The 24,485-nt window shown below is 42.7% G+C and overlaps 1 protein-coding gene across 5 annotated transcripts; it reads left to right on the top strand.

The window, feature by feature from the left end:
- The first annotated feature begins 157 nt into the window (after positions 1 to 157).
- spry4 (sprouty homolog 4 (Drosophila)) lies at positions 158 to 22,542 on the top strand. 5 transcript variants are annotated; one of them, XM_055642682.1, is made up of 4 exons: positions 158 to 341; positions 16,467 to 16,597; positions 18,987 to 19,042; positions 21,309 to 22,542. In XM_055642682.1, exons 3-4 carry the CDS (start codon positions 19,003 to 19,005, stop codon positions 22,262 to 22,264), a joined length of 996 nt encoding a protein of 331 aa, XP_055498657.1. In that variant the 5' UTR covers positions 158 to 341; positions 16,467 to 16,597; positions 18,987 to 19,002; the 3' UTR covers positions 22,265 to 22,542. The 5 variants fall into 5 exon arrangements, with proteins under 5 accessions (XP_055498657.1, XP_055498656.1, XP_055498659.1 ...); XM_055642681.1 differs by lacking the exon at positions 16,467 to 16,597; XM_055642680.1 differs by lacking the exons at positions 158 to 341; positions 16,467 to 16,597 and adding an exon at positions 18,229 to 18,810.
- Positions 22,543 to 24,485: the final 1,943 nt, after the last annotated feature.

Genomic DNA, 24,485 nt, shown 5'->3' with positions numbered 1-24,485 from the left:
TCTTCCAATTCTATTTTTCATTCTCTCTATGAATGTTACAATTGGCTGAAGCACAATATTCGTCTCGGCTTGAACAAAAACAGGCGGGCCGGTCCAATTCATCGCTATAAGTAGTAGAATGGTGCATTTGTTGTTATTGGGCGATATATCGCCCATCCCTCCTGTTTGTATAGTCCCCGATTCTTCCGGGCTGTAAAAAAAGGAAGATTGACAGCAACAGCACGCTAACAACAAACAGCGGCGATCGATACATGGCGAGTCTTATCGGTTGGAAAAGCGCACAAAACCAATCGAAAGAAAAAAGAGAGGAACTCCCAAGATCCGCTCGCTGCAGTTTCACGGTGAGTGTCCTGACTTCTGAACTTCTTTGAGCGATCCTTCCTTACAGTGGGGTATCTCAGCCAACTGTTAAAGAAACGACTCTAGAATATTGGGAGTGTTTCATGTAAAGTAAACGTGAAAAACTAATCTGCACTGACCTGTGACTGTATGAGCAAACTTCCCCTTTAAAACGGCCCTTGTTAGTTCATTGATATCCCAAGTTTATATTTGTTTTATTCCCAGCCTCTCCCTCCCCCCCTCCCTCCCTCGCTTCACACACAAGCAATGCACGTTCAACTTGTAAACCAAACTTCCTTCACTGCACGAAACCGCCAACTAGTTTTGGCAAACTTCGAGTCGGAAATTAAAAGAAAATTGTTAGTGTTCTAATTTCTCTTCTCAATAAACAACCGAACGCCCATTTAAAGGCTCTCAGCTCGATGTGTGCAACGCTGTCATTTCGTCCCGTTTCAACGGGCAATTAAATATAATTTTATTCTTCCCGCGTTTCTTTGTTTTTGCAAATGGAAATGTTTCTTAATTTAACACAAGGAGGGATGTGTAAAGAACACAAGTTTGCCTGGGGAGGGTTTCTGAAAAAATATCAAAATACTACATTAATTCAAACTATATTAAATGATTTTGCAATATTCAATGAGAAAATAATTTCATTCACAACCCCGATTAAGGCGTTCTAGTTTTAGGAATAGGATTCTTTTCAACCAGGGATTTTTTTTATAACATCTGGGGGGGGGGGAGGGGAGCACTTCGGTTCTTAAAAAATATTTATGTATTTTAAAAGTTTGTACTTTGACTCGTGAATAAACATCACAGCGCGTTTAAACGGATCTTTTTTTCCCCTCTTCCCCGCTGCCTCTGTGTGCAGGGGAGGAGCCGGGAGGGGGTGCCGCGTAGAAAGCTAGACAGTGGGATACTTTAGAGAAAATTACAATAATTTCCGTTCTGTGATTTGCTTACAAATGAACACATCCTGTCCTTTTGTGAGCCTCGGGGCGCCTGCCAGGCGGGCCGCCTGTATCAGCGCTGCTTAAAGAAAGCATTCTGCTCACCCCTCCCATCACACACAAACTCAAGCCATTCACATCCACTCTCCCGCACGGCTACCTAAACATTGGCCCCCGATCCCAGAGTGTGTATTCTGATCTGTTTAAATAGACGGAGGCGACTTTTTAAAATAAAATTAATTCACATCGTCTAACCGAAATCTTTTTAGCCTTTTATAAGGCTGCTCGGCCCGCTCATTCTTTTGCGCGTTAGAAGTCGAATATGTTAATCATTGTTTACTCTTCCCAATTGTTAAACAATCTCAAGCGTTTATTGTTACACCCGCCCCCAGCTCTTTGACATGTTGAGAGATTGGGTCGAATTCCAATAATCTTCCTTTGCGACTAAGACACGAAACATTGTTTCTGTTAATCTTGAAAGCTGAATATATATATATATATATATTCATACACCCAAAACATTCAGAGAGGGGTGGAGATTACAAACCTGTCACAATTTGACTGGAAATAAAATACCCGCTTTTGTACACCCGAGTCGCCCCCCCTCGCCAGCCTTGCCCTGATCTTGACATGCATTGCAAACAGTTGAAAAACCTTTTACAGGAAAAAGGCTGACCCAGTCCTAGACCGGACGGCGGTCTATAGTTGTTTTAAAAAACGTTCCCTTTCTATAACACGGGACTCCAGGATCCCCCCCCCCAAACCTTTGCTTGTTGCCTTCCCTCAACTTGTTGTTTATAATCAAGCCTATGGCTTTATTGGCGACCTAATAAATCAAATCCCATTTTTATTACATGGGGTTATTAGATTTTTATTAGTGTTTTGGGATTCAGTTCTGTGATGTTTTTGTTTCCCTAAAGTCCTGGCCGTGATCACCAGCGATGGGCTTTGATAATACATTGAGAAAATGCACGGGGTTTTGGATGGGAGTGAGCTTGGAATTATATCTCGCAGAATCATTTGGGTCATATTTTCACATCGGACGCCCTATGAAGGTCAAATATCTTAACTTGTTTGCTAATCGTCACTAAATAGATGATTTAAATTCCTGGTTACAATTCTAAATTAAAGAAACCATTATTGCCAAGGTGATGTTGGTAGAGTGGTAATGTTAATGTAGCAATGCTCCAGTTGATGTATAAATATTATACTTTAAAGGAAAGAAGTGATAAATGTCTTTCTATACATCTATTGGACTTGTTTCCACAGCTCTGCCATAATTCCTATTATTGGGTAAATGTCATCTTGGGGGAATTGTAGATGTGCGTGGAGTTGCACAGCGACAGAAACTGGCCCTTCGGCCCATCGCAACCATGCCAACCTTCTTGCACATCTACACTAGCTACACACAAAATGCTGGAGTAACTCAGTGGGACAGGCAGCATCTCTGGAGAAATGGATGATTCGGGTCGGGGCTCATCTTCCGACTCCAGCAACATGTGCCATCCAACACCCCCTCCACCCACCCAACACCCTGCTCACTCAGTCTGACCAAGGGATCCGACCCAAAACATCACCTATTCTTTTTCTCCAGAGATGCTGGCTGTCCCACTGAGTTACTCCAGCACTTTGTGTCTATCTTTGGTATAAACCGGCATCTGGTTATTACCAGTTTTTTTGTTTTTACACCCGGTCTGTGCACGGTATATACACTAATTCAGTAAAGGGCCGTCCCACGGGCATGCGACCTGCATGCGGCAAGCGCGACCCAAAGGGCCGATCCCACCAGCATGCGGCAAGCACGACCTAACGTGGCCGCTTAAGCCATACCGCATACGGCAACCAAACCAGAAGCGGGTGCCGCGCGGAGGTCGAGTGAGTGACACGACATCGAGGCGGCTGCGGGCCGGCAGGCCGTTGTCGCGCGGAATTTTTAAACACGTTCAGTTTATCGGAGCCCCACGCGATGTCGGGACCAGCTCCGCACAACTCCATATGGCTCCGGCGATCAAAGTGGGACCGGCCCCGCGAGGCCATATGGCTCAAGCGACCACGTTAGGTCGCACTGCTGCAGGCGCATGCTGGTGGGACCGACCCTTTAGGTCGTGCTTGCCGCATGCAGGTCGCATGCCCATGGGACAGGCCCTTAAGGTCCCTCACACACATATATATCCACACCAAACATTGTCAACATGGTTTGTACCAGGAATAACATGCCTTGACTTCAGAGAATTACCTTGAGCTACAATCTTCCTGATCAATGTGATGTGTGCCTATAGGTAATTGGCAGAATTAGGTGAGAATGTAATTTTACATATTTCCGGACAGCTTATTACAGTGTGGGACCTGTGCAAATTAATCAGTCTTGTGCAATCCCTACCCTCATAAATATTTCCATTGCTCCAAATATTTTTGATCATACTGTATTTTTCATAGATGTGTGTAATTTGGACCATTGGACCACGGCCGTTTACCCACTAAATTATACAAGGTAAAAATTATTGAGAAACGCAAATCATTTCGGACATATTAAGATAAATCTGACAGTCTTATTTTTACCACAAGTGAAGAACCACTTGAAGTCACTTCCACTATTGAGGTAATCTGTTTATTCTAAGGGAGTGCAGGGCCCTGGGATTTTGCCGAAACATGTAACCCAAAGTCATAAACAATGATTATTACTGCACTGTCCTAGCATTCCACAAGAATCAAACAACCCATTGTGTTAGTGGCAAGCTCCAACGTATCTTAATAGCACGAGAAAAGATCAGAGGGTTTTTTTTTAAATAGTTATGAAGTTGTAAATAAATATCACTGAGCTTTGCATGGACTTTAGACAATACTACAATTGATTTTGAGTGCTATGATCACAACTTAGTTTTGGACTCTTGTGAGGGTTTAGTTTAGACATAGAGCATGGAAACAGGCCCTTCGGCCCACTGAGTCCAAGCTGACCGTCGACAACTTGCACACTAGCTTTATGCTATCCCAGTTTTGCTATTCCAGATAGCACACTACAGAAGCCAATCAACCTACAAACAAGCATGTATTTTGGGATGTTTGAGGAAACCGGAGTATCCAGAGAAAATACATGCAGTCACAGGGAGAACAAACAAACTCCATAGTCAGGATCGAACCTAGATCTGTCATTGTGAGGCAGCAACTCTACCAGGGCGCCATATCCAACAGGGCCGAATGTCCTTCGCTTAATACGCTCAGTCCTGTCGCATTTCAGCATGGTTGCTGACAAAGTGCTATTTTGAACTGCAAAATAAGAAAGTGTTCTCATTTATTCAATGGTTCTCTGGACGACACGGTGGCGCAGCGGTAGAGTTGCTGCCTTACAGCGCCAGAGACCCGGGTTTGATCCTGACTACGGGTGCTGTCTGTATGGAGTTTGTACGTTTTCCCCGTGTCCTGCGTGGCATTTTTTAGGGATCTCCAGTTTTCTCCCACACTCCAGACACATCGAGGTTTGTAGATTAATTGGCTTGGCATAATTGTAAATCACCCCTAGTGTGTAGGATAGTGCTAGTATGTGGAGATCGCTGGTCGGTGCTGACTCGGTGGGCCGAAGGGCCTGTTTTCGTGCTGTATCTCTAAGTCAAACTAAACTAATCTTGGGACATTCAGAGGCAACTCAAAATACGCAAAGTGCCTTAGATGCTCAGTCGGTGGTGTTATGCAGCAAAATATGCAGCCAATTTGCACAGAGCAGGTTCCTGCAAATTGTAGTGGGACAACTGCCCAGCTATTCTGAGTTGGTATTAAGGTGCTAGCTCAGTTGCTGTAACTAGTACTGGTTAGTACCAGTGTGGGTTGGAGGTTGTAAACTTCACGTGGTCCGCCCTGTTTCGACGAATGCAATCAACGATGCACAATCAAATAGAACAAGTTGTCCTCCAACTTTAGGCTGTGCACTCCATACCCAAGAAGAAGAAGTTAGTAGCAGTCTGAAGAAGAGTCCCGACCCAAAACATCGCCTATCCACATTATCCAGAATGCTTGACCTGCTGAGTTGCTGCAGCACTTTGTGTCTCTTTTTAGTACTGAGGAAGTATTGTTTTGTGAGTTTATCCACTCCACCTGCCTCGTATTGCCTGAGCATTCAAATGACTGCTCACTGAGAAAGAACAGAAAGACCTGTATCTGACCCTTCCACGTTGATGTCTTTCTGAGTGTGTGTCAGGAACTCTAGATCCCCTTTGTTGGTAACATTTGATATTGCCCTAATTTTACAAGCATTGAAAGCATTTAATTCATGAACTCTCATTTCCAATGAGCCATTATCAGACACTGCTGATCTGTATTTAATTGTACCTAACTATTTCTGTAATAACTTCAGTAGTTTCAACAGCTAATTCATTAAACATAGAACTGACTTGATAGTTTCCTGTTATCTGGTTTAATAGAATTTAGTATTAATTCAGGCAGTTCTCTAAAGTTTCACAAACTTTATGTTGTTTTGGGGTCCGGAAGATTCTGCGAAATTGAATACTTTTCCATTCTTGGCATGCAAGGTTACCATCAATTACTGTCAGTTGTGATTATAGTGTGGACAGATGTTAAATAAATCTCTCTTTACTCTGTCCCAACAATGCTCCTTCACCTCGGTCTCAGTCTCAGAAACGCACTCTTTCCCACTGCATATCCTTTCCTCTGCAATCTCTTTCTGACTTCTCTGAAACTGCCATTTTGTTTGCATTTAACTGTGGACTGTTTTGTACTTTGGCATATCAGGGCTAGACTATGGGTTCATTTTAGAAATCTCAAAAGCAGTTGAAAGAAGAGAATGCGACGAGGAAGGAGAGAGGGAGGGATGGGGAGAGAGAGAAAGATAAAGATAAAGAAAGAAAGAAAGAAAAAGATAGTGAGTGGGAGGGACAGGGAGAGGGAAAGGGAGAGGGAGATGGAGATAGAGAGGAAGAGAAGGAGAAAGAGAGAGAGATAGCGGGAGGGAGAGGGAAAGAGAGAGAGAGAAAGAGAGAGAGGGAGAGGAAGAGAGAGAGAAAGATAGAGTAGAGGGAAAGGGAGATAGAGAGAGTGAGAGAAGAGAGAGAGAGAGAGGGGGGAGAGGAAGAGAGAGAGAGAGAAAGAGAGAGAAAGGTAGAGTGGAGGGAGAGGGAAAGGGAGATAGAGGGAGGGAGAGAGAAGGAGAGAGAGAGGGAAGGAGGGAGGGGGAGTGGGAGAAAGAGAGAGATAGATGGTGGGAGGGAGAGGGAAAGGGAGAGGGAGATAGGGGGAGTGAGGGAGAGAGACAGGCAGAGAGAGAGAGGGAGAGAGAGGGGGAGACATAAAAGCTCACTCTTTTTTAAACTCAGGTCCCCGAGTTAAAGGGGTGCTCATTTCACAGGACCTGTTGCTTAAAACATCTATAAAATAAAGTACAATATTTTAGCTTAACTCGGTATGTCCTAACTGGTGATAAGGGAGCAATGCAAGCAGAGGACTTGCACAGGAATAATGGACCATTTCTCCAGTGTTTCTAATGATTACAATTGGTGATTTTGCGAGCATATATATTTTTGCTACATAGCAGGACAAAGGTACAAGGGGAGAATTGAAATTCCCTTGAATAGACAGTGAATATCAATAATTAAGACGTGAAATTCTGCCTGCAATGAGCAAATGAGTTCATCATTTCACGTTACCTTTAACCCAATTTCACAATTTAACAAAAGAGGAGGGACATTTCCTTGACTGTACAAGATTCAATTGCAGGCAACAAAATAAAACTCCTGCATTCAAGATGTTGTATTCTGTTTTCCTAATTATAGATCCTTAACTTCAAAGACCGCAGTGTCACAGTGACATCTAGGCAAAAGTTAATGCTTCCCAAATGTACTTTATACACAAAATCTCCACCGTGGCAGTCGGCAAACAGGTTAACTTTTTTTTCTCTCACCAATTTTCTTTTCCAATTTCCTTCCTTCCTCTACTGCCTGGAGGCATCTGTTCCTTGCTCTGATGTGTTTCCAAAGGTAACAGGCATCCTCTGCCTCACGCCCAAAGTAGGGATTATTCACGGGCTATCAGAGGGTCTATGGACCTCTTTTTTTCCCAAGAGAAAGATGCTAATGTATACATATATATCGGAATATCACCAATATTACAGATGTAAGTAACATCACCCGTCATTAAGATATACAAAGAAATGCAGAAAGAACTGCTGGTTAATACACAAGAGGACACAAAGTGCTGGAGCTGGACTAACTCAGCAGGTCAGGCAGTATCTATGGAGATCACGGATAGGTGACGTTTCAGGTCAAGACCCTTCTGAAGAAATGTCACCTATCCGTAAAAGATAGACACAAAATGCTGGATTAACTCAGCGGACAGGCAACTGCTGGAGAGAAGGAACGGGAGGCGTTGTGGGTCGAGACCTTTCTTCAGACTCCGTCACTTATCCATGTTCTGTCAAGATGCTTCCTGACCTGCTGAGTTACTCCAACACTTTGTGTCCTTTTACGTATCACCCATCATTTGGCAGCCCCCCCACCGTATACAGTTGGTGGGCTGCCTAACCATGTGTGATGTTATTTACATCTGATTTTGAATGTACTCCAAATATACACACATGCACTTTTCAGCAAGGATGATTGGTGTGCAGACGGGATGTTTTCCTTGTCTCCAGGAGATTTCAAGATCATTACTGTCATCCATACTGGGGACTGAAGTCTTGTCAGAATATTCCCCTATGGCCAAAATGTAAAACTACCTGGTAAACTAATCATGTCAACCCAGTCCCAAGGTTGCACTGATATTTGGGCACCTGTTCAAGTTTAGTTTAGATTGACATAAAAAGCTGGAGTTACTCAGCGAGCCAGGCGGCATCTCTGGAGAAAAGGAATAGATGACTTTTCAGGTCGAGACCAATCATCAGTTTAGTTTAGTTTAATTTAGTGATACAGAGTGGAAACGGGCCCTTCAGCCCACTGAGCCCATGCAGACCAACATTTCCCGTACTATCCTACACACTAGGGACAATTTACAATTTTTACCAAAGCCAATTAACCTACAGACCTGTATGACTGTGGAGTGTTGTAGGAATCCGGAGCACCCGGGTAAAACCCACATGGTCACGAGGAGAACGTACAAACTCAATACTAACGGCACCCATAGTCAGGATTGAACCCGGGTCTCTGGCGCTGTGAGGCAGCAACTCTACTACTGCACCCATTAACTATCCCAAGGCGCTACTCAAAAAGGGACATAGAGTCTTGTTAAATAGTTTTCTCTCGGCCAACGCCAGACAAGAATGATCGTCTCTGACTTATGCCCCTGTCCCACTTAGGAAACCTGAACGGAAATCTCTGGAGACTTTGTGCCCCACCGAAGGTTTCCGTGTGGTTCCCGGAGGTTGCAGGTGGTTGCCAGAGGTTGTAGATAGTGGAAGCAGGTAGGAAGACTGACAAAAACCTCTGGGAACCGCACGGAAACAGTGGGACAGGGGCTTAAGCTATCTTTCTCAGTCCTGTTTTTAAATGTAATTAAACACTAAATGGCTGCTTTCTTTCCAACAAGATAATTGGCATTGCATATTTTAGTTGTGGTTGTTATAAAACTATGCTGTAAATGAGACGAAATATATGTAAAAAACAAAGAATTTTAATTAAATATATATAACCAGCGATATTTGGATGGAACCATGTTGATGAACCTTGATGATGAGCAGGGAAGTTATCTGGTGTTATCTCTTGATCAACGTCTCCGAAATAACATCACCACGTTATCTTTTGTTGATTGCGGGAACCTTTTCTTTCACTACAACAACTTTCAACGATGCATACTGGGACATCCTGAAACTTAGTAATGTTCAAAGTTTCTCTTTTGATATAAATAGTCTCTAGACTAAGAAGCAATACACACACCCTATTTTATGATTGTTATGAGTCATAGAATCATAAACGTTCATCTTAGAACTAGGCCTTTTGTGGCCTAGCGAAGTTGCGGTGACCATCCACATCAATCCATCTTACACTAATGTGCAGGAAGGAGCTGCAAATGCCAAAGATAGACACAAAAAACTGGAGTAGCTCACTGGGTCAAGCAGCATCTCTGGAGAAAAGGATTATCTGAAAAGATGACGTTTTGGGTCGAGCCCCTTCTTCAGATACTGATCCCATTTTCCTCAACTCCACCCATATTCGACCACTCACTTCCACCACTGGGGTAATTTACAGCAGTCTATTAACCTGAAGGAAACACATGTGGCTCCAGGAAAATCGTGCAAATGCCAAATTGATAACAGCGGACGTTAGAATTGAACCTTTTTCACTGGAGCAACGAGGCAGCAGCTCCACTTGCTGTGTCACTGTGCAGAAACTTGATCTAGCCATAACGTTTTCCTTCCTGACCTTTTTCATGCCTTCATTAATGCTCAACAGCATGCGCCTTGCAGGTTAATTGGCCGCTATAAATTGTTCCCTGTGTGTAGGTGAGTATTAGAATCTGGGGTGGGGGTGGGGGAGGGGGTGGGGAATTGATGGGAATGTTTGGGGCATAAGATTAGATGAGTGTAAATCGGAACTCGATGGTCAGCATAGACTCAGTGGGCTGAATGGCCTATTTTCAGGCAATATCAAATTTTGACTGAAAGAAAAAGGTCACTCGAAGATGTCGACACATTTTAGTCGCCATATCACTTCTGTGAAAAACATTTATTAGTTTGCAGTTTTAATGGAATTACCCAATTAATAACTAAATTGAAAGTGAACAAATAATTGCAATTAGAAGGTAGACAAAAGTGCTGGAGAAACTCAGCGGGTGAGGCAGCATCTATGGAGCGAAGGAAATAGGCAACGTTTCGGGCAAAATCCCATCATATCAGTTTATCCTGACCAATACTTTGCGTTTCTTGTTAGTTGGCTTGGATACAATGAAACAGAACTGTGATCGCACAGGTTATTACCTGTATGAAATGGCCATTTTCTAAAGTTTTCACCTAAAGTTGTAATTTTGCATTAAACATAAAGTGTAGAATTGCTAATCCTGGTCATATTGGGAGTGGATAAGAAAGTGGGATAACATAGACCTTGTGTGATAGACATAACTTGGCTGAAGAAGGGTACCGACCCAAAACGCCACCCATTCCTTCTCTCCAGAGATGCAGAGATGTTGTCTGTCCATCTTTGGATTAAACCAGCATCTGCAGTTCCTTCCTACATAGAGCTTGTGTAAATGGGTAAATCGATGGTTGGTGTGGATTTGATGGGCCGAAGGGCCTGTTTCCATGCTGAATCTCTGAACTAAATTAAACTGAAACAAAAGACGTTGGAATTGAAACTCTTACATTTATCTGTGATCTAAGGTGTTCTTTAAATGTATCTCAGTGGTGGAATGTTCCTTTTCCTCACAGAATGATAAATATTTTCATACTGTTTTTAAGAGGCAAACCAACTCAGTCCAAGAGTTAAATCAAAATGTTGAATTGGGTCACAGAACCTGAAATACCATTCAAATTTTCAATGAGGCGCAGTTGGTAGAACTGTTGCCTCAAAGTGCCAGAGATCTGGGTTCAATCCTGACTTTGGGTGCTGTCTATGTGGAGTTTGCAAATTCTCCCTGAGACCGTGTGGGTTTCCTCCGGGTGTTCCAGTTTCCTCCCACATTCCGAAGACGTGTGAGTTTGTAGCTTAATTGGCTTCTGTAACATTCGCCTTAGGATGAAGAGAGTGGCTGTGAAAGTAGGATAACATAAAACTAGTGTGAATGGGTGATCAATAGTCGGAGTGGACGTGGTAATCTGCAGGGCATGTTTCAATCTGTATCCCTCAACTAAACTAAACTAAACTGAACTAAACTGAACTAAACTAAACTGAACTAAACTGAACTAAACTAAACTAAACTAAATTAAACTAAACAAAACTATCACACAGGAATTTAAAGACAAATGTGCCTGAAACATAAATGTCAAAGATTGTATCATTTGTACTGCAGTTGCACTGTGAACATTCTACCAGTTCAAAAATATTTTTAATTAAAAGTGTGTGCTTTCAATTGATGCTGAGCGGGGTAGCAACCCTGCTGCATGGCGAGGGGCTGTCGTTGTTTGATGTGGGTGGGCTGAGCGAACACAGTCTGCACGCTCCCGCCCACCTGCATCCTCATTCTGTGTCTCAGCAGCCGCCTGGTAGAGAGGTAGCAGTGATAATCTCCCAGTGGCATCTTTCAATAGAGCTGATCTGTGGAGAGGTATGTTTGTGTGGATTGCAGCATGCAGCGGTGTAAAATGCTTTTATGTATAATACCTGCTGCAGAGATGGATTAGTACTTGCGCATTAAGTGTTGCTCTTTGTGAAAACAATTAAGAATAATATGACCTTTTTTTTTAAAGTTTGCCTATTGATGCTAATAAACAATGACCTAGATTTTTTTTCAAACTTAACTCCGCGGAACACTGTAAGGAGATTTGTCAATCTTAAAGGAATTTACATTACCTGAGGGACTTGAGAGGATGCTGAAGAATAAACTTTGGAACTTTAATGGTTTCATTCTGCGAGTTTCCAAGGCGCCTAAGGAAGAAATTAATGGCTTTTCAAACTTATGCAGCAACATGTATTATTACTCTGGAAATTTCTTATAATGTAAACTATAAATCTTAATCTGTAGCTTAAGGTGGCAGTGAAATAGTTTTGGCAGAGTTCTGGACTTGGAAATATATAGTTAAAAAACGCAAGCTGATATGGGATATTTTCATTGAGTATTTTTAGTGCGAATATTAGTAAGCTTGTGCCGTACTCATTCATCTTACATTACTAAAATGAGTTGTAATTGGAATACAGTGAAAATAAAATAAATAAATCCAGTGCTTTTTTTTTACTATAGCTTGTCGTAAGACCATAAGACACAGGAGCAGAATTAGGCCATTCAGCCCATCGAGTCTACTCATCCGTTCAATCCTGGCTGATCTATTTTTCACTCTCCATTCTCCTGCCTTCTCCCTGTAACCTTGGACACCCTTACAAATCAGGAATCTATCAATCTCTGCTTTAAAAATACCCAATTACATGGCCTCCACAGCAATCAATAGCTATGAATTCCACAGATTCACCACCCTGCGGCTAAATAAATTCCTCCTCGTCTCCATTCTTAAGATACGTTCTTTTATTCAGAGGCTGTGCCTTCTGGTTCTAGATTCTTCCATTGCTAGAAGCATCTTATCAGCATTCAATAATGTGTATTGCCACTGTGCATGTGTGTGTGTGTTTAGTGCATTGTAACAATAGGACTGAGTTTCTTGCTGTCACTAAACTTGGAGGAAATTTTCTGTACAGTTTCCACTCTCACTCAATTCTTTTATGGATGTTCCTAGAATCTCTTGAATGTGCCACAGCTACTTTTGAATGCCTATTAGTCCTAGTCATACAGCATGGAAACAGCCCCTCTGGTCCAACTCGTCCATGCCGACCAACATGCTCCATCTACACTAGTCCCACCTGCTTGCGATTGGCCCATTAGCTTCTAAACCTATTTTATCCCTGTACCCGTCCAAATGTCTTTTAAACTTTGTGATAGTACCTGCCTCAACCGCCTCCTCTGGCAGCTTGTTCCACACACCCACCACACTTTGTGTAAAAATAGTTGCCTCACAGGTCCCTACTTCTTCTTCCTTGTGTCCGGCCATCTTCTATATCACATCTTTCTGGTCGGTCAGTGACGGTTGCAGAATTGGCTACTTCAGTCAGTCACTGTGATACAGTTCCTGCCGTCAGCATTGCCCGTGATGCACCACGTGGAGGCTTCTGCTTGCATCCCAGGTTCCTATTAAATCTTCCCCCTTCACCCCTCTTGCCTACTGTTCTTGTCACGGTTGGAGTGTGCCTCAGTTTGTTCCATTTGTAATATTTGTTGGTAAATATCTCCACTTCTATCTCATTCTGGGGTTATTCTACATTCTAGGGTCATAATCTATGTCTATGGTCGACTGAAGAGAATTGCTGATTAATAGTTGCATACTGGCATTTAGTTGGCAAACAGTTCAGGTGATTGTATGGAATGAGGATTAGGTCCCATCACTTCTGAGTTGTGTTTTCTAATCCAGACATATTAATGGGAAGATATTCTCTCTTCTGAACCCGCCGTAGAACTCCTGTAGAATTTTACACTTTAATAAGCAGCTAATAACATGTCCTAGACCGACAGAACGTGCTGGAGTAACTCGGTGGGTCAGGAGAATCTGTGGAGCAAAAGGATAGGTGACATTTCAAACCAGGACCCACAGCCCCGTTTATATCAACGGGTCGATGGTTGAAAGGGTCAAGAGCTTCAAATTCTTGGGCATGCACATCTCTGCAGATCTTTCCTGGTCCAAGAACACTATTGCAATTATCAAGAAGGCTCATCAGGGTCTCTACTTCCTGAGAAGATTACGGCGAGTCGGTTTGTCAAGGAGGACTCTCTCTAACTTCTACAGATGCACAGTAGAGAGCATGCTGACCGGTTGCATCGTGGCTTGGTTCGGCAACTTGAGCGCCCTGGAGAGGAAAAGACTACAAAAAGTAGTAAACACTGCCCAGTCCATCATCGGCTCTGACCTTCCTTCCATCGAGGGGATTTATCGCAGTCGCTGCCTCAAAAAGGCTGGCAGTATCATCAAAGACCCACACCATCCTGGCTACACACTCATCTCCCTGCTATCTTCAGGTAGAAGGTACAGGAGCCTGAAGACTGCAACAACCAGGTTCAGGAATAGCTACTTCCCCACAGCCATCAGGCTATTAAACCTGGCTCAGACAAAACTCTGATTATTAATAACCCATTATCTGTTATTTGCACTTTATCAGTTCATTTATTCATGTGTGTATATATCTATATTATGGTATATGGACACACTGATCTGTTTTGTAGTAAATGCCTACTATGTTCTGTGTGCGAAAGCAAAGCAAGAATTTCATTGTCCTATACAGGGACACATGACAATAAACTCACTTGATCTTGAACTTCAGGCTTGAACTGAACCGAAACGCCACGCATCCTTTTTCTCCAAATACAGTATTGCTGCATGACCCGCTGAGTTACTCCAGCACTTTGTGTCTATATTTGGTATAAACCACTATCTGCAGTTCTTTGTTTCTTAATAACATGTCATGTTGTTGGCTGTGTTGTTAGGTACATACATCCAGGAACCAAAGATGTGGTGGACAAAAAAAGAACAGCTATGGATCAGCCATCAGATTATGCCCTTTTCATGTGGAGAGCTGATTGTGAGTGATTGTGTTCTAGGGTGATCAAATCTCTTTGTTATGCTCTGAGAGATTGGCACTCAGCAAGTCTAAATCGGGGAGAGTGATGCATAGATTATTTTCTCACCCCGGGTTGTAAAGTATCTACTTTAAAGTATGGAGTGTAGGAAGCTGTTGGGTGACCTTATAGAGTGGTATAGAATCAATATGGGTGTGGATAAGATGAATAGGGCACACGATAGCACAGCGGTAGAATTGCTGCCTTACAGCGCTAGAGACCTGGGTTCAATCCCTTCAATGTCTTCGGCCCATCGAGTCCGCACCGGCCAGCGATCCCCGTACGCTAGCACAATCCTATACACACGGGACAATTTACAATTTTTACAGAAGCCAATTAACCTACAAACCTGTACGTCTTTGGAGAGCACCCGAGGAAAACCCACGCGGTCATGGGGAGAACGTACAGACTCCGTACAGACAGTACCTATAATCAGGGTATAATCCGAGACAGCCCGGGCCTCTGGCACTGTAAGGCAGCACCTTTTCCACTGTGCCACCGTGCTGCTCTTGAGCTCAAGGGTCAAGGATGTAGAGGTGAAGAACTGGGATATCATACACATGGTGAATGTGTAGAAAGGAACTGCAGATGCTGGTTTACACTGAACATAGACACAAAGCGTTGGAGTAACTCAGCAAGTCAGGCAGCATCTCTGGAGAAAAGGAATAGGTGACGTTTTGACTCGAAACATAGTGAAACTGGATAATAAGAAGGCATAACCAGGAGTGCTGAATGTCATCTATTGTGCATCTAAGGAGGATGTGAACATCAGTATCTTTAAGAACACTTTATTGATTGAGAAAGCAGCAAAATGCTGCAGTGTATTGATACCACAGTATTGGTCTGGTTGTAATCCAGGATGTGCATCGGAAATACCGTAAGCACTTTGCATCGAGTCAGCTGAAAATGTTGTCGGGCACCTGTGCAAGTGGGAGTCTGCCAGCTATGGGGGAGGTGCATAGTTGGGTTACAGTCAGTGGAGAAGATTCATTGCATGCCTGTTGTTGCTATGGACCGTAGACATCCACCAGCAAACATGTGTGTAGGAAGGAACTGCAGATGCCGGTTTATACCGCAGATAGACACAAAATGGTGGAGTAACTCAGCTAGTCAGGCAGCATCTCCAGAGAATAGGAACTGGTAACTTTTCAGGTCAGAGCCTTTCTTCAGACTGAAAGATAGAGGTGGGTGGGAGGGGGTGGAATTGGAAAATAGTCATCTGTTGCCTGCCCTGCTTTGTTTTAGCTTTTTCTTGTCTCCAGCTTCCATCCCCTCCCCTCATCTTTCAGCCTGAAGAAGGGTTGAGAAACGTCACCTATTCCTTTTCTCCAGAGATGCTGCATGATCCGCTAATATACTCCAGTATTTTGTGTCTATCTCCAGCAACCATGGTTTGGACCAGATTGATTTGATTGTATTGAGGGATTTGGATGTTGAAAGAATCATAGATTGGGCAATAAAGAGATTCAATAGCCATTTGTGCATTTGGGTGCAATGGCACTGTCCAAGCATACCAGCTGGGCTTGAGAGGTATGGGATGGTTAATGGGATTAATATATATAGTACTTAAAGGGAAGCATAGCCATGATGGGACTTGTTCTGTGTGGTATGATTCTATACCCCTAAGTCAGCAGCTCACAGGAAACCAGCAGACCTGTCATAGAAAATTAACTAATCTAAGAATGGATAGTTAAAGGGGAGTCTATTATAACCAGCCTGAGTACAAGGCAATGTTTGGAGAATAATTTAGCATTTTGAGAGCATATTTACTATCTTCAGTAGTAATTATTTCTGAGGAAGAGTCCATGGTCCGATTTAGTTTAGTTTTCGTTTTTAGAGAAGCAGCATGGAAACAGGCCTTTGGCTTACTGAGTCCTCATCGATCACCCATTCATACTAGTTCTATGTTATCCCCACTGTCTCATCCCTTCACATTAGGGGCAATTTACAGAGGCCAATTAATCTACAAACCAGCACATTTTTGGGACGTGGGAGGAAACCGGAGCACACAGAGGAAACCCAGATGGTCACAGGGAGAACAAGCAAACTCTACATAGACAGCACCAAAGGTCAGGAACGAACTTGGGTCTTTGGTGCTGTGGGGGAGTGACTGTACCAGCTACATGTTGTGATTGGACTATAATCAGGATGATCTATCCACAGTAGAAATCACAGATAAGTTGGAAGACTGAAGGCTCAGCACAGAGTGTAGTAGTGAGGTTCTTTTAATTGAGTCCGGCACAGATGCAGAAGGTGAAACTTGACTAGTTCTAACAAACCGTCCGGCGCCCACTAAACCTTTGTTGCAGTATTCCTGAATGAAGAGAACCAACTGAGTCAGCTGCTTTGCGAGAACTACATCGCAATGTGGAGGCAACTCAAAGGCTCTAAATATCCGATAATGAATGTCATAGCACATACAGGCATAATGAAGTGAGCTTAATAAAGTGGAGACACAATATGACAGGGGAGCTTGAATTGTGAGCTTTAGTGACCATCCAGAGAACAAAAGTCGTAGGAGATAACTTATTGACTTAAAGAGGATTGCAGAAAAAGGGAAAGTCCAGTGTCTGCAGGGAGTCAGTGTGAGAATCAGGATGCAAGATGGCTTGAAAGCAGAGGCATAAAGATGAAGGACATTAAGAAGCAGCTAAAGTAGATATAGTTGTGATAAGAACTGGCAGATTGCTGAATAAATAAGTTCAATGTATAATTGTAATTATTGTAGCAGTTGATTTGCTCTGGGCCTACATTGCGTTTATTTTTTACAATTGTTCACATTATATTATACAATGTATTATCAATATAATTGATTATGGAGACAGTTGCAATTGGTAGTTGGTATGGCTTTATCATCATTTTGAAGCCATACAGTGCCAGTAAGTTCACCTTTAAGAACAGAGTGTACAAAGCAGCATGTCATGTGATAGATTACTGCACAAACCACTGGTATTAGTTGCAAGTGGACTGTCTTCAATAAAGACTGTTTTATTGGCAGTCCTGTCTCTGTTATTTCCCTTGGTGAATAACAGCACCATAGGGCCTATACATATTACACACACATCTCTGGTTTGAGGTAGGTTTCTTTAAGGCACGATATTTGCCAAATATAAAATGCAACAGAATAGTTGTTAATAATTTTAATTATGTGTTCTACTCATCTAGACACTAAATATTTATCATTTAGAATAGTCACAGCACTTTGTATTTTGCTCAAGGTTTCGGCATTTGCAGCCTCTTCTGTCTACAATATAATCGTGATTGTACTATGACCCTGCGGCAGCTATAGTTGCATTTGGCAATTCAAAAAGATGAGCTGCCTGCATTTAGCAAAGATTACTTTCCTCCATTGCAACGCGTGTAAGTATTGGCTTAACTAAATATATCACCTTTTGACAGGGGTGATATGCACTGCAGCAATTAATGATAAAGAAGTACAAATAGTCGACATTGCGTTTTGTCTGCAAGTTTCTGTGAAGAGGCTATTGTGACGGTGCAAAAAGGCGATGTCCCTTTAAACCACATCTGACTCCATTCTTTAATTCACAACAATCTCAGTGAATGTTTCAATGAACACCGCACTGGCCAATCAGAGCGCGGGTTTACGAGCCCACTGGCTTTCGTCCAATCAGTTTCGACCGGATGCGGCATTTCCTCTTTAATTATCCAATCAGCATGGCGGGCATGTACCCGCGCCCTATAGTAAGGCGCTATGCAAATGAAGCCGTGGGAAGCGGAGGCGTAGCGCGGCGGCTGACGGGAGCTGTAGTCCAATGCTCCCAGTACCATTGGGACAGTGGACGAGGTTGGGACTACAATACCCAGAGGGCGCTGGGGGGAAGGCGCCTGCGCACTGTGCCGACTCTGCCTCTCCATTCATGAGCGCCGAGCGAGAGCGAAAAAAATTGCATTTCACAGAAAGCGGGGCTGATGGACGGCGCAGAGCTGGAGACTCCGCAGTGTATCCATGATTCAGCCACTGTCTCCACTGTGAATCTACAAAAGCAACGGTTGCATCTGCTCTACTCCCCACGCTCAACAGTGCAGCGGCTGGGTTATTAAGTTTACGTCTTTTATTTTTGCATTTGCTGTTGATTTAATGTACCATTGAAGAAAATACTACCCGCCCGACCGCTGCCAAAGGTTTCATTCACAAAATTACGCAGAATCCGGCACTGTGCGCCCTCACGCCGAGCGGCACTGCATCTACAAAGCAGCGCAGCCAGCCCCTTATTGCACCTGGGTGTTAGCGGAGCTTGTTATTATTCTGGGGACGTTGAAAGTAAGTATATTATATTTATTATTGGCGTGAACATTACAATCGTGAGTTTATATACATTATAATTATGCGATTCTGATTCTCTTGCTGCAAAGAACGGGTAATAAGTGTTTTTTTTTAACAAGACTAATACATTTTAAAATCAATACTGAATTGTATTCTTTCTGTTCATTTCAAAGTGAGAAAACCAGCTGTATGCATAAATATTGTACACTGAAAAGGACTCATTTCAAAGGTCGGTTTCACTTTAGATTTCGACAAGATACTGTAAAGGGGCGACCTATAAAATAACTCGCAATGATACGTATTGGGGCTGTTAATATGCTTTTCCGGTATCTTAGCACAGACTGGTTGTATTAATTAAAATTGAAAACGGGGAACCCGACTCTCAGGTTAGAATCGAATTTAATGACATTTTCGAGCTGATCGTTTTTATTAGTCGAAATTGAGTTTATTGTGCGAACCCGTCTCTTGCAATTACAAATGGGGGGATTATTGTGAAAATATGTTTCATTGTATCCTTCAATGGCTTCCATCGATTATTCAGATTGATGGAAAACGCGTCCTGGCCTCCCGGAGTGCTGCCAAATGGTTCCATTCATTAATCGGCAATTTTATGAATGAAATTCCATTATTGACTGCGCCCGAGAGGCAGACGCGCCGTCTTCCACGGTTAAAATTATAATAGTGATTCATCCTTCCGTCTCTTATTGTGCTCGTTCAAATGTCGTATCATTTAGAATCCAAAACATCGCCTTATGCCCGCTTGTAATTTTTAACGTTAAATATCTGGAATAACCATCTGTTTTTGTGTTACTTTTGTTAAAGGAGGCATTTTAGTTGATAAAACATTGCTAGAGTATCCTTAACCTCCCAATAAATAAAGGAACGGTTTAATCGGGGACATTTTGATGACATTATTTTCTCAAGACATCCGTCTCGGTCTGTGTGTGCGAATGTTTTAGACCGTTTATACATTATTTAACATGACTATTTCTAATAGAAAACAGGGGGAAATTATTGCGGGGCTAACACACAGCTGCCTTGCCCTCTCAATGGGCTACTGCACCAAGTTCGGGTTTATGAATAGAAATCTGACAGTCAGCAAGTCCAATGCGAAAGAGTGGGAGAAAAATATATAGAGGGCAAATCGGTCTGGATATAAGCACGGGACAATTCAGGGCTGGCGCTTCTATATAGCAACTGAACATTACAACTGACAAGGAACCGGTGTGTCATCACTACAACCTCCAAATAAGCTCTGAACTTCATAGACTATTATTGTACAATTATTTTTTGTAATGCGTGCGTATGTGAAAAGGGAAGGAACTGCAGATTCTGGTTTAAACCGAAGATAGACACAAAAAGCTGGAGTAACTCAGCGGGACAAGCAGCATCTCTGGAGTGAAGGAATGAGTGACGTTTCGTGTCGAGAGCTGAAGAAGGGTCTCTCCAGAGGTGCTGCCTGTCCCACTGAGTTACTCCAGCTTTTTGTGTTTAAATGTATATGTGCATATATACACACATTGAACATTGTTTCCCGTTTATTATATTGTTTACAGTGTACTACATTTACACAGTTTTGGTGTGCTGCTGCAAGTAAGAATTTCATTGTTCTATTTGGGACATATGACAATAAAACACTCTTGACTTGACTCGATTGATGGTTTAGATAATCAGGGTTGTCCTTTCTATCAATAATTTTTGTAAAGGTCTTGAGTCACCTATAGTTTTCATATTTCCTAGTACTGTTTTCGTTTTGATTTGCTTAAAGCACATGAGGCTAGGAATCACCGAATCTACAATACTATTAGAATCTACGAATCTATTAATGTCAGGACTGCAGCCTTGATTTGATTGTCTTTGCTGGAGGTTTTGGCTTGAAGAACAAACGATTTCGATCCCAAAAATCCACGGGATTGAAAAATTAAATCTTCAATGCGAGATAATTTCCTTGGGTGCAAACATCCATAAAATGTATCAATATTTCGAATTCAGTAGTAATATTTAAAGTAAGTTGCCCCCTCTCCACCCATGCCCTGGTGCACTGGTAAGGAATAGACACAAGGAACTGCAGGTGCTGGTTTACAAAAGAGAATACTGGATAACTTAGCGGGTCAGGCAGCATCCCTACAGAGCATAGATATACGACGTTTCGGGTCTTGGACCGTTCTTCGGACTAATTGTTAAGGAATGTGTAGGAAGGAACTGCAGATGTTAGTTTAAACTGAGGATAGACACAGAAAACTGGTGTAACTCAGCGGGTCAGACAACATTTCTGGAGACAAGGAATAGGTGACGTTTCGGGTGGAGGGAGACCCTTCCTCGGGCAGTCTGAAGAAAGATCTCGACCCGAAACGTCACCCATTCATTCCTCCTCTCCAGAGATGCTGTCTGACCCGCTCAGTTACTCCAGCATTTTGCGTCTATCATTGTTGAGGAATGTTGGCTTGATTTGAACATGGCAGCATTTTAAAGTGTCTAATTGTCCTGTGTTACAGGGGTTGGAATTCTGAGTGAGGACCAAGGAGGATTTAATCAAATGGATTCCCGGGTTTCCCTGGGGAATGCGGGAAGTCCCGCGTCCGTGTTTCAGCCGCTGCTGGAGGGCCGCTTGCCATACAGCAGATTGCAACACACGACAATCTTGCCCATGGACCAAATGAAGCCCAATCACCTGGAGAACGATTACGTGGAGAACCCGATCATCGCCCAGCCCAGCAGCAAGACCCCGAGCGGCCACAACAGGCTGCCTCACCAGGACAGCGCGGGGAGCAGTCACCGCGACCTGGGCTGCGACCACCACCAACTCTCCGGCCACAGCAGCGTGTCGTGGGACTCGCAGGGCGATAGACCCGGCTCCATCAGCAGCAGCAGCAGCACTTCCTCAGACCAGAGGCTGTTGGACCATGCCGCCCCTCCCTCGGTGGCCGACCAGCGAGCCGCCGTGCAGTCGCAGCCCATGTCGTCTTGCCCCAAGTCGGTCGATCTGAAAGGCAGCTCGCAGCGCCTGGAGGCTGGCAAACACATGTTGCTGTGCGAGGGCTGCGGGAAGTGCAAGTGCACCCATTGCACCTCGCCCAGAACCCTTCCCTACTGGTGGGTTTGCAACCAGAGATGTCAGTGCAGCCCGCAGGACATGGTGAATTACGTCACTTGCATGTGTCTAGTCAGAGGGATTTTCTACCACTGTACCAACGAGGACGAGGATGGATATAGCGCCGACCACCCATGCTCCTGCTCCCACTCTAACTGCTGGGCACGTTGGTGCTGTATGGGGACCATGTCTGTGTTCTTGCCTTGCTTACTCTGCTACCTGCCCGCCACTGGATGCGTCAAACTGACACAAAAGTTTTATGACACGGTGAGACGGCCGGGCTGCCGCTGCAAGAATTCCAACAGTGTGTATTGCAAGGTGCCCGAAGCATCGAGTTGCAACGGGGACAAGCCTTCGTGATACATGGAGCAGGCGGTGTGCTAGACAGAATCGTCCTTCACATTCCCTACTTTACTGGTCCGGTCCTTTGCAAGATCCCTCCCCCCCCAAAAGAAAACACATGGTCTGTTCAATACCGAGTGTGGGCAAAAGGTTTCCTGTTGCTTTTTGAAATGGACATAATATATAATTAAATGAAGCTTTTCCGAAGCAGATAAATATTGGGTTTTCAAAAGTTCTTTAGCCATTCATGTCTTTACTCCTGATTCTTGGAGGATGTTCCACTGAGAAACTAAAGGGGTTCTTTGTTTCATTTGAGCTTGTTGTTGATGTGATGGGGTGGGGTGGAGGTGGAGGGGGAGGGGGAGGGGGTGGAGTGTGTGGGGTGGCAAGGAGTTGGGGGTGAATGGGCAAATTTCAAACCATTCATGTGACTACCTCTAAATCCTACCATGTAGTATATTGACTGAGACCAATTGATAATGTCACCATTATGCTCTTTATATATATATATATGTGTAAATTGAAGGTAGACACAAAATGCTGGAGTAACTCAGCGGTGAGGCAGCATCTCTGGAGAGAAGGAATGGGCGACATTTTGGGTCAAGACCCTTCTTCTGACTGATATATATATATATATATCTCGTACAGAATTCAGCCAGACACATTTTTATGTGTCCCAAGGTTATAGAAGCATATTTTGTCTTGGAATGCCATTAATTGCTAATATCCCCCTAAATATTCCAGATTACACAAACCCCTCATCAGACCGGATTAAAAAAAAAATCCATGTTGTGCCAAAATAATCTGATATAAGGGCATTTAAAGCAAAATTAGCAGAATTATATTCACTGCTAAATTCAGTGTACTATTTGATTGACAATGGTACTCGTGAATGATGTCATAATAAAATCTTGCTAGACACTTTAGATTCGAATCTTGAAGCAATATAGTAACATATTTTTGTGTTTTGTAGGTAAGGATTCTCACTCTCTAAATGGGTCATGTTAAGCTTTTAATGTGTTATATTTAACTTTATGCAGCAGAAGGTTATTCCATGAACACTAGAAAGGGCCTCTGATTAAATGTTTTGAAAAATATTGTTAAGTATGTTACTCATCTTAAACAGAATTTCAAGTTTCACCTTTAATCCTCAATCAATCCATTTCTGGCTTTTGGTCTGTTTCACAAGAGTTTCTTCGTACATCAGGCATGCCAGTGGTTAATGGGATTATTTGGTTGGTGTGAGAGATTTGTGCTTTACAAGTACAGGAGGCGTGGACAGATGACAATGATTCCTTTCAGAATAAAATCCACCAAGTAAATAACTGCTGACAATGCAAATAACATTTTATTTTATATAAAAGTAATAATTGATCATTATTACGATAGAATGGGCATAGGAGCAGAAGGCTCATGTGATGTATTTGTATTTTTTAAACAATTTTTAACTGCCCCAGTTTGCAGATTTAGGCCTTAGAGGTAGATTGTTACAGTATAGTGTATTACATCTCGTCTGTCCCATTCAACAAAGCAGAGTGTGAGCTGTGCAGGAAGGCAGGAATTGGCAATGTCAGCACCTGTCTAACTAAGACCTTGCAGTGAACAGACCAAGGAAACTATTTTGGCTGCAATGTAACAAAAAGAAGAGGACATTTAACAATTTGAATTGTAAAGTAAATGAATATAATTTCTGCTCAACCCATTCTCTGTGGAATCACCACCAATTCAATATTTTCATTTGGTGTTTAATTTTCACAAGATTTTTCACATTTTTTCTAAAAATAATGAAATAGGGAAACATATTTGAAGTAAATTAAAATATATATATACTTGTTAGTAAGTTATTTAAACTATTACATTTAATCAGTTGCAACACCTGCCATTTTAGAATCTACTGAATGATAAATATGGGTAAAAGCAATTTAGGGGAATTAATATTTTTGTAGCGGAAATAAACTTGACTGACATGTTTATTCCATCAAGAAAACCGAAAATAATTGGGACTAAACTGAACAGCGACTTGCAACTGATAATATTGCTGGAACGTGGAACTAAAATTGTGGAGTGCACACACGTAATTTGCAATAGTGCATAGACATATTTAACCTGATGATAATTTATTGAGAAGCTCAACAAAAATATAAAAGCTATAAATATAATTGATGCAGTTTAACCCTGAAGCATCTCCTTTCAATTCTGCCCTGAAAATTGCCAAAAGAAATCGGAAGCAAGCACAGTA

Source organism: Leucoraja erinacea, chromosome 11 (genome assembly GCF_028641065.1).
Source record: "Leucoraja erinacea ecotype New England chromosome 11, Leri_hhj_1, whole genome shotgun sequence".
NCBI classification, from domain to species: Eukaryota; Metazoa; Chordata; class Chondrichthyes; order Rajiformes; family Rajidae; genus Leucoraja; species Leucoraja erinaceus.
The sequence above is the reverse complement of the archived record's forward strand: the minus strand, read 5'-3'. Positions and strand labels throughout refer to the sequence as shown.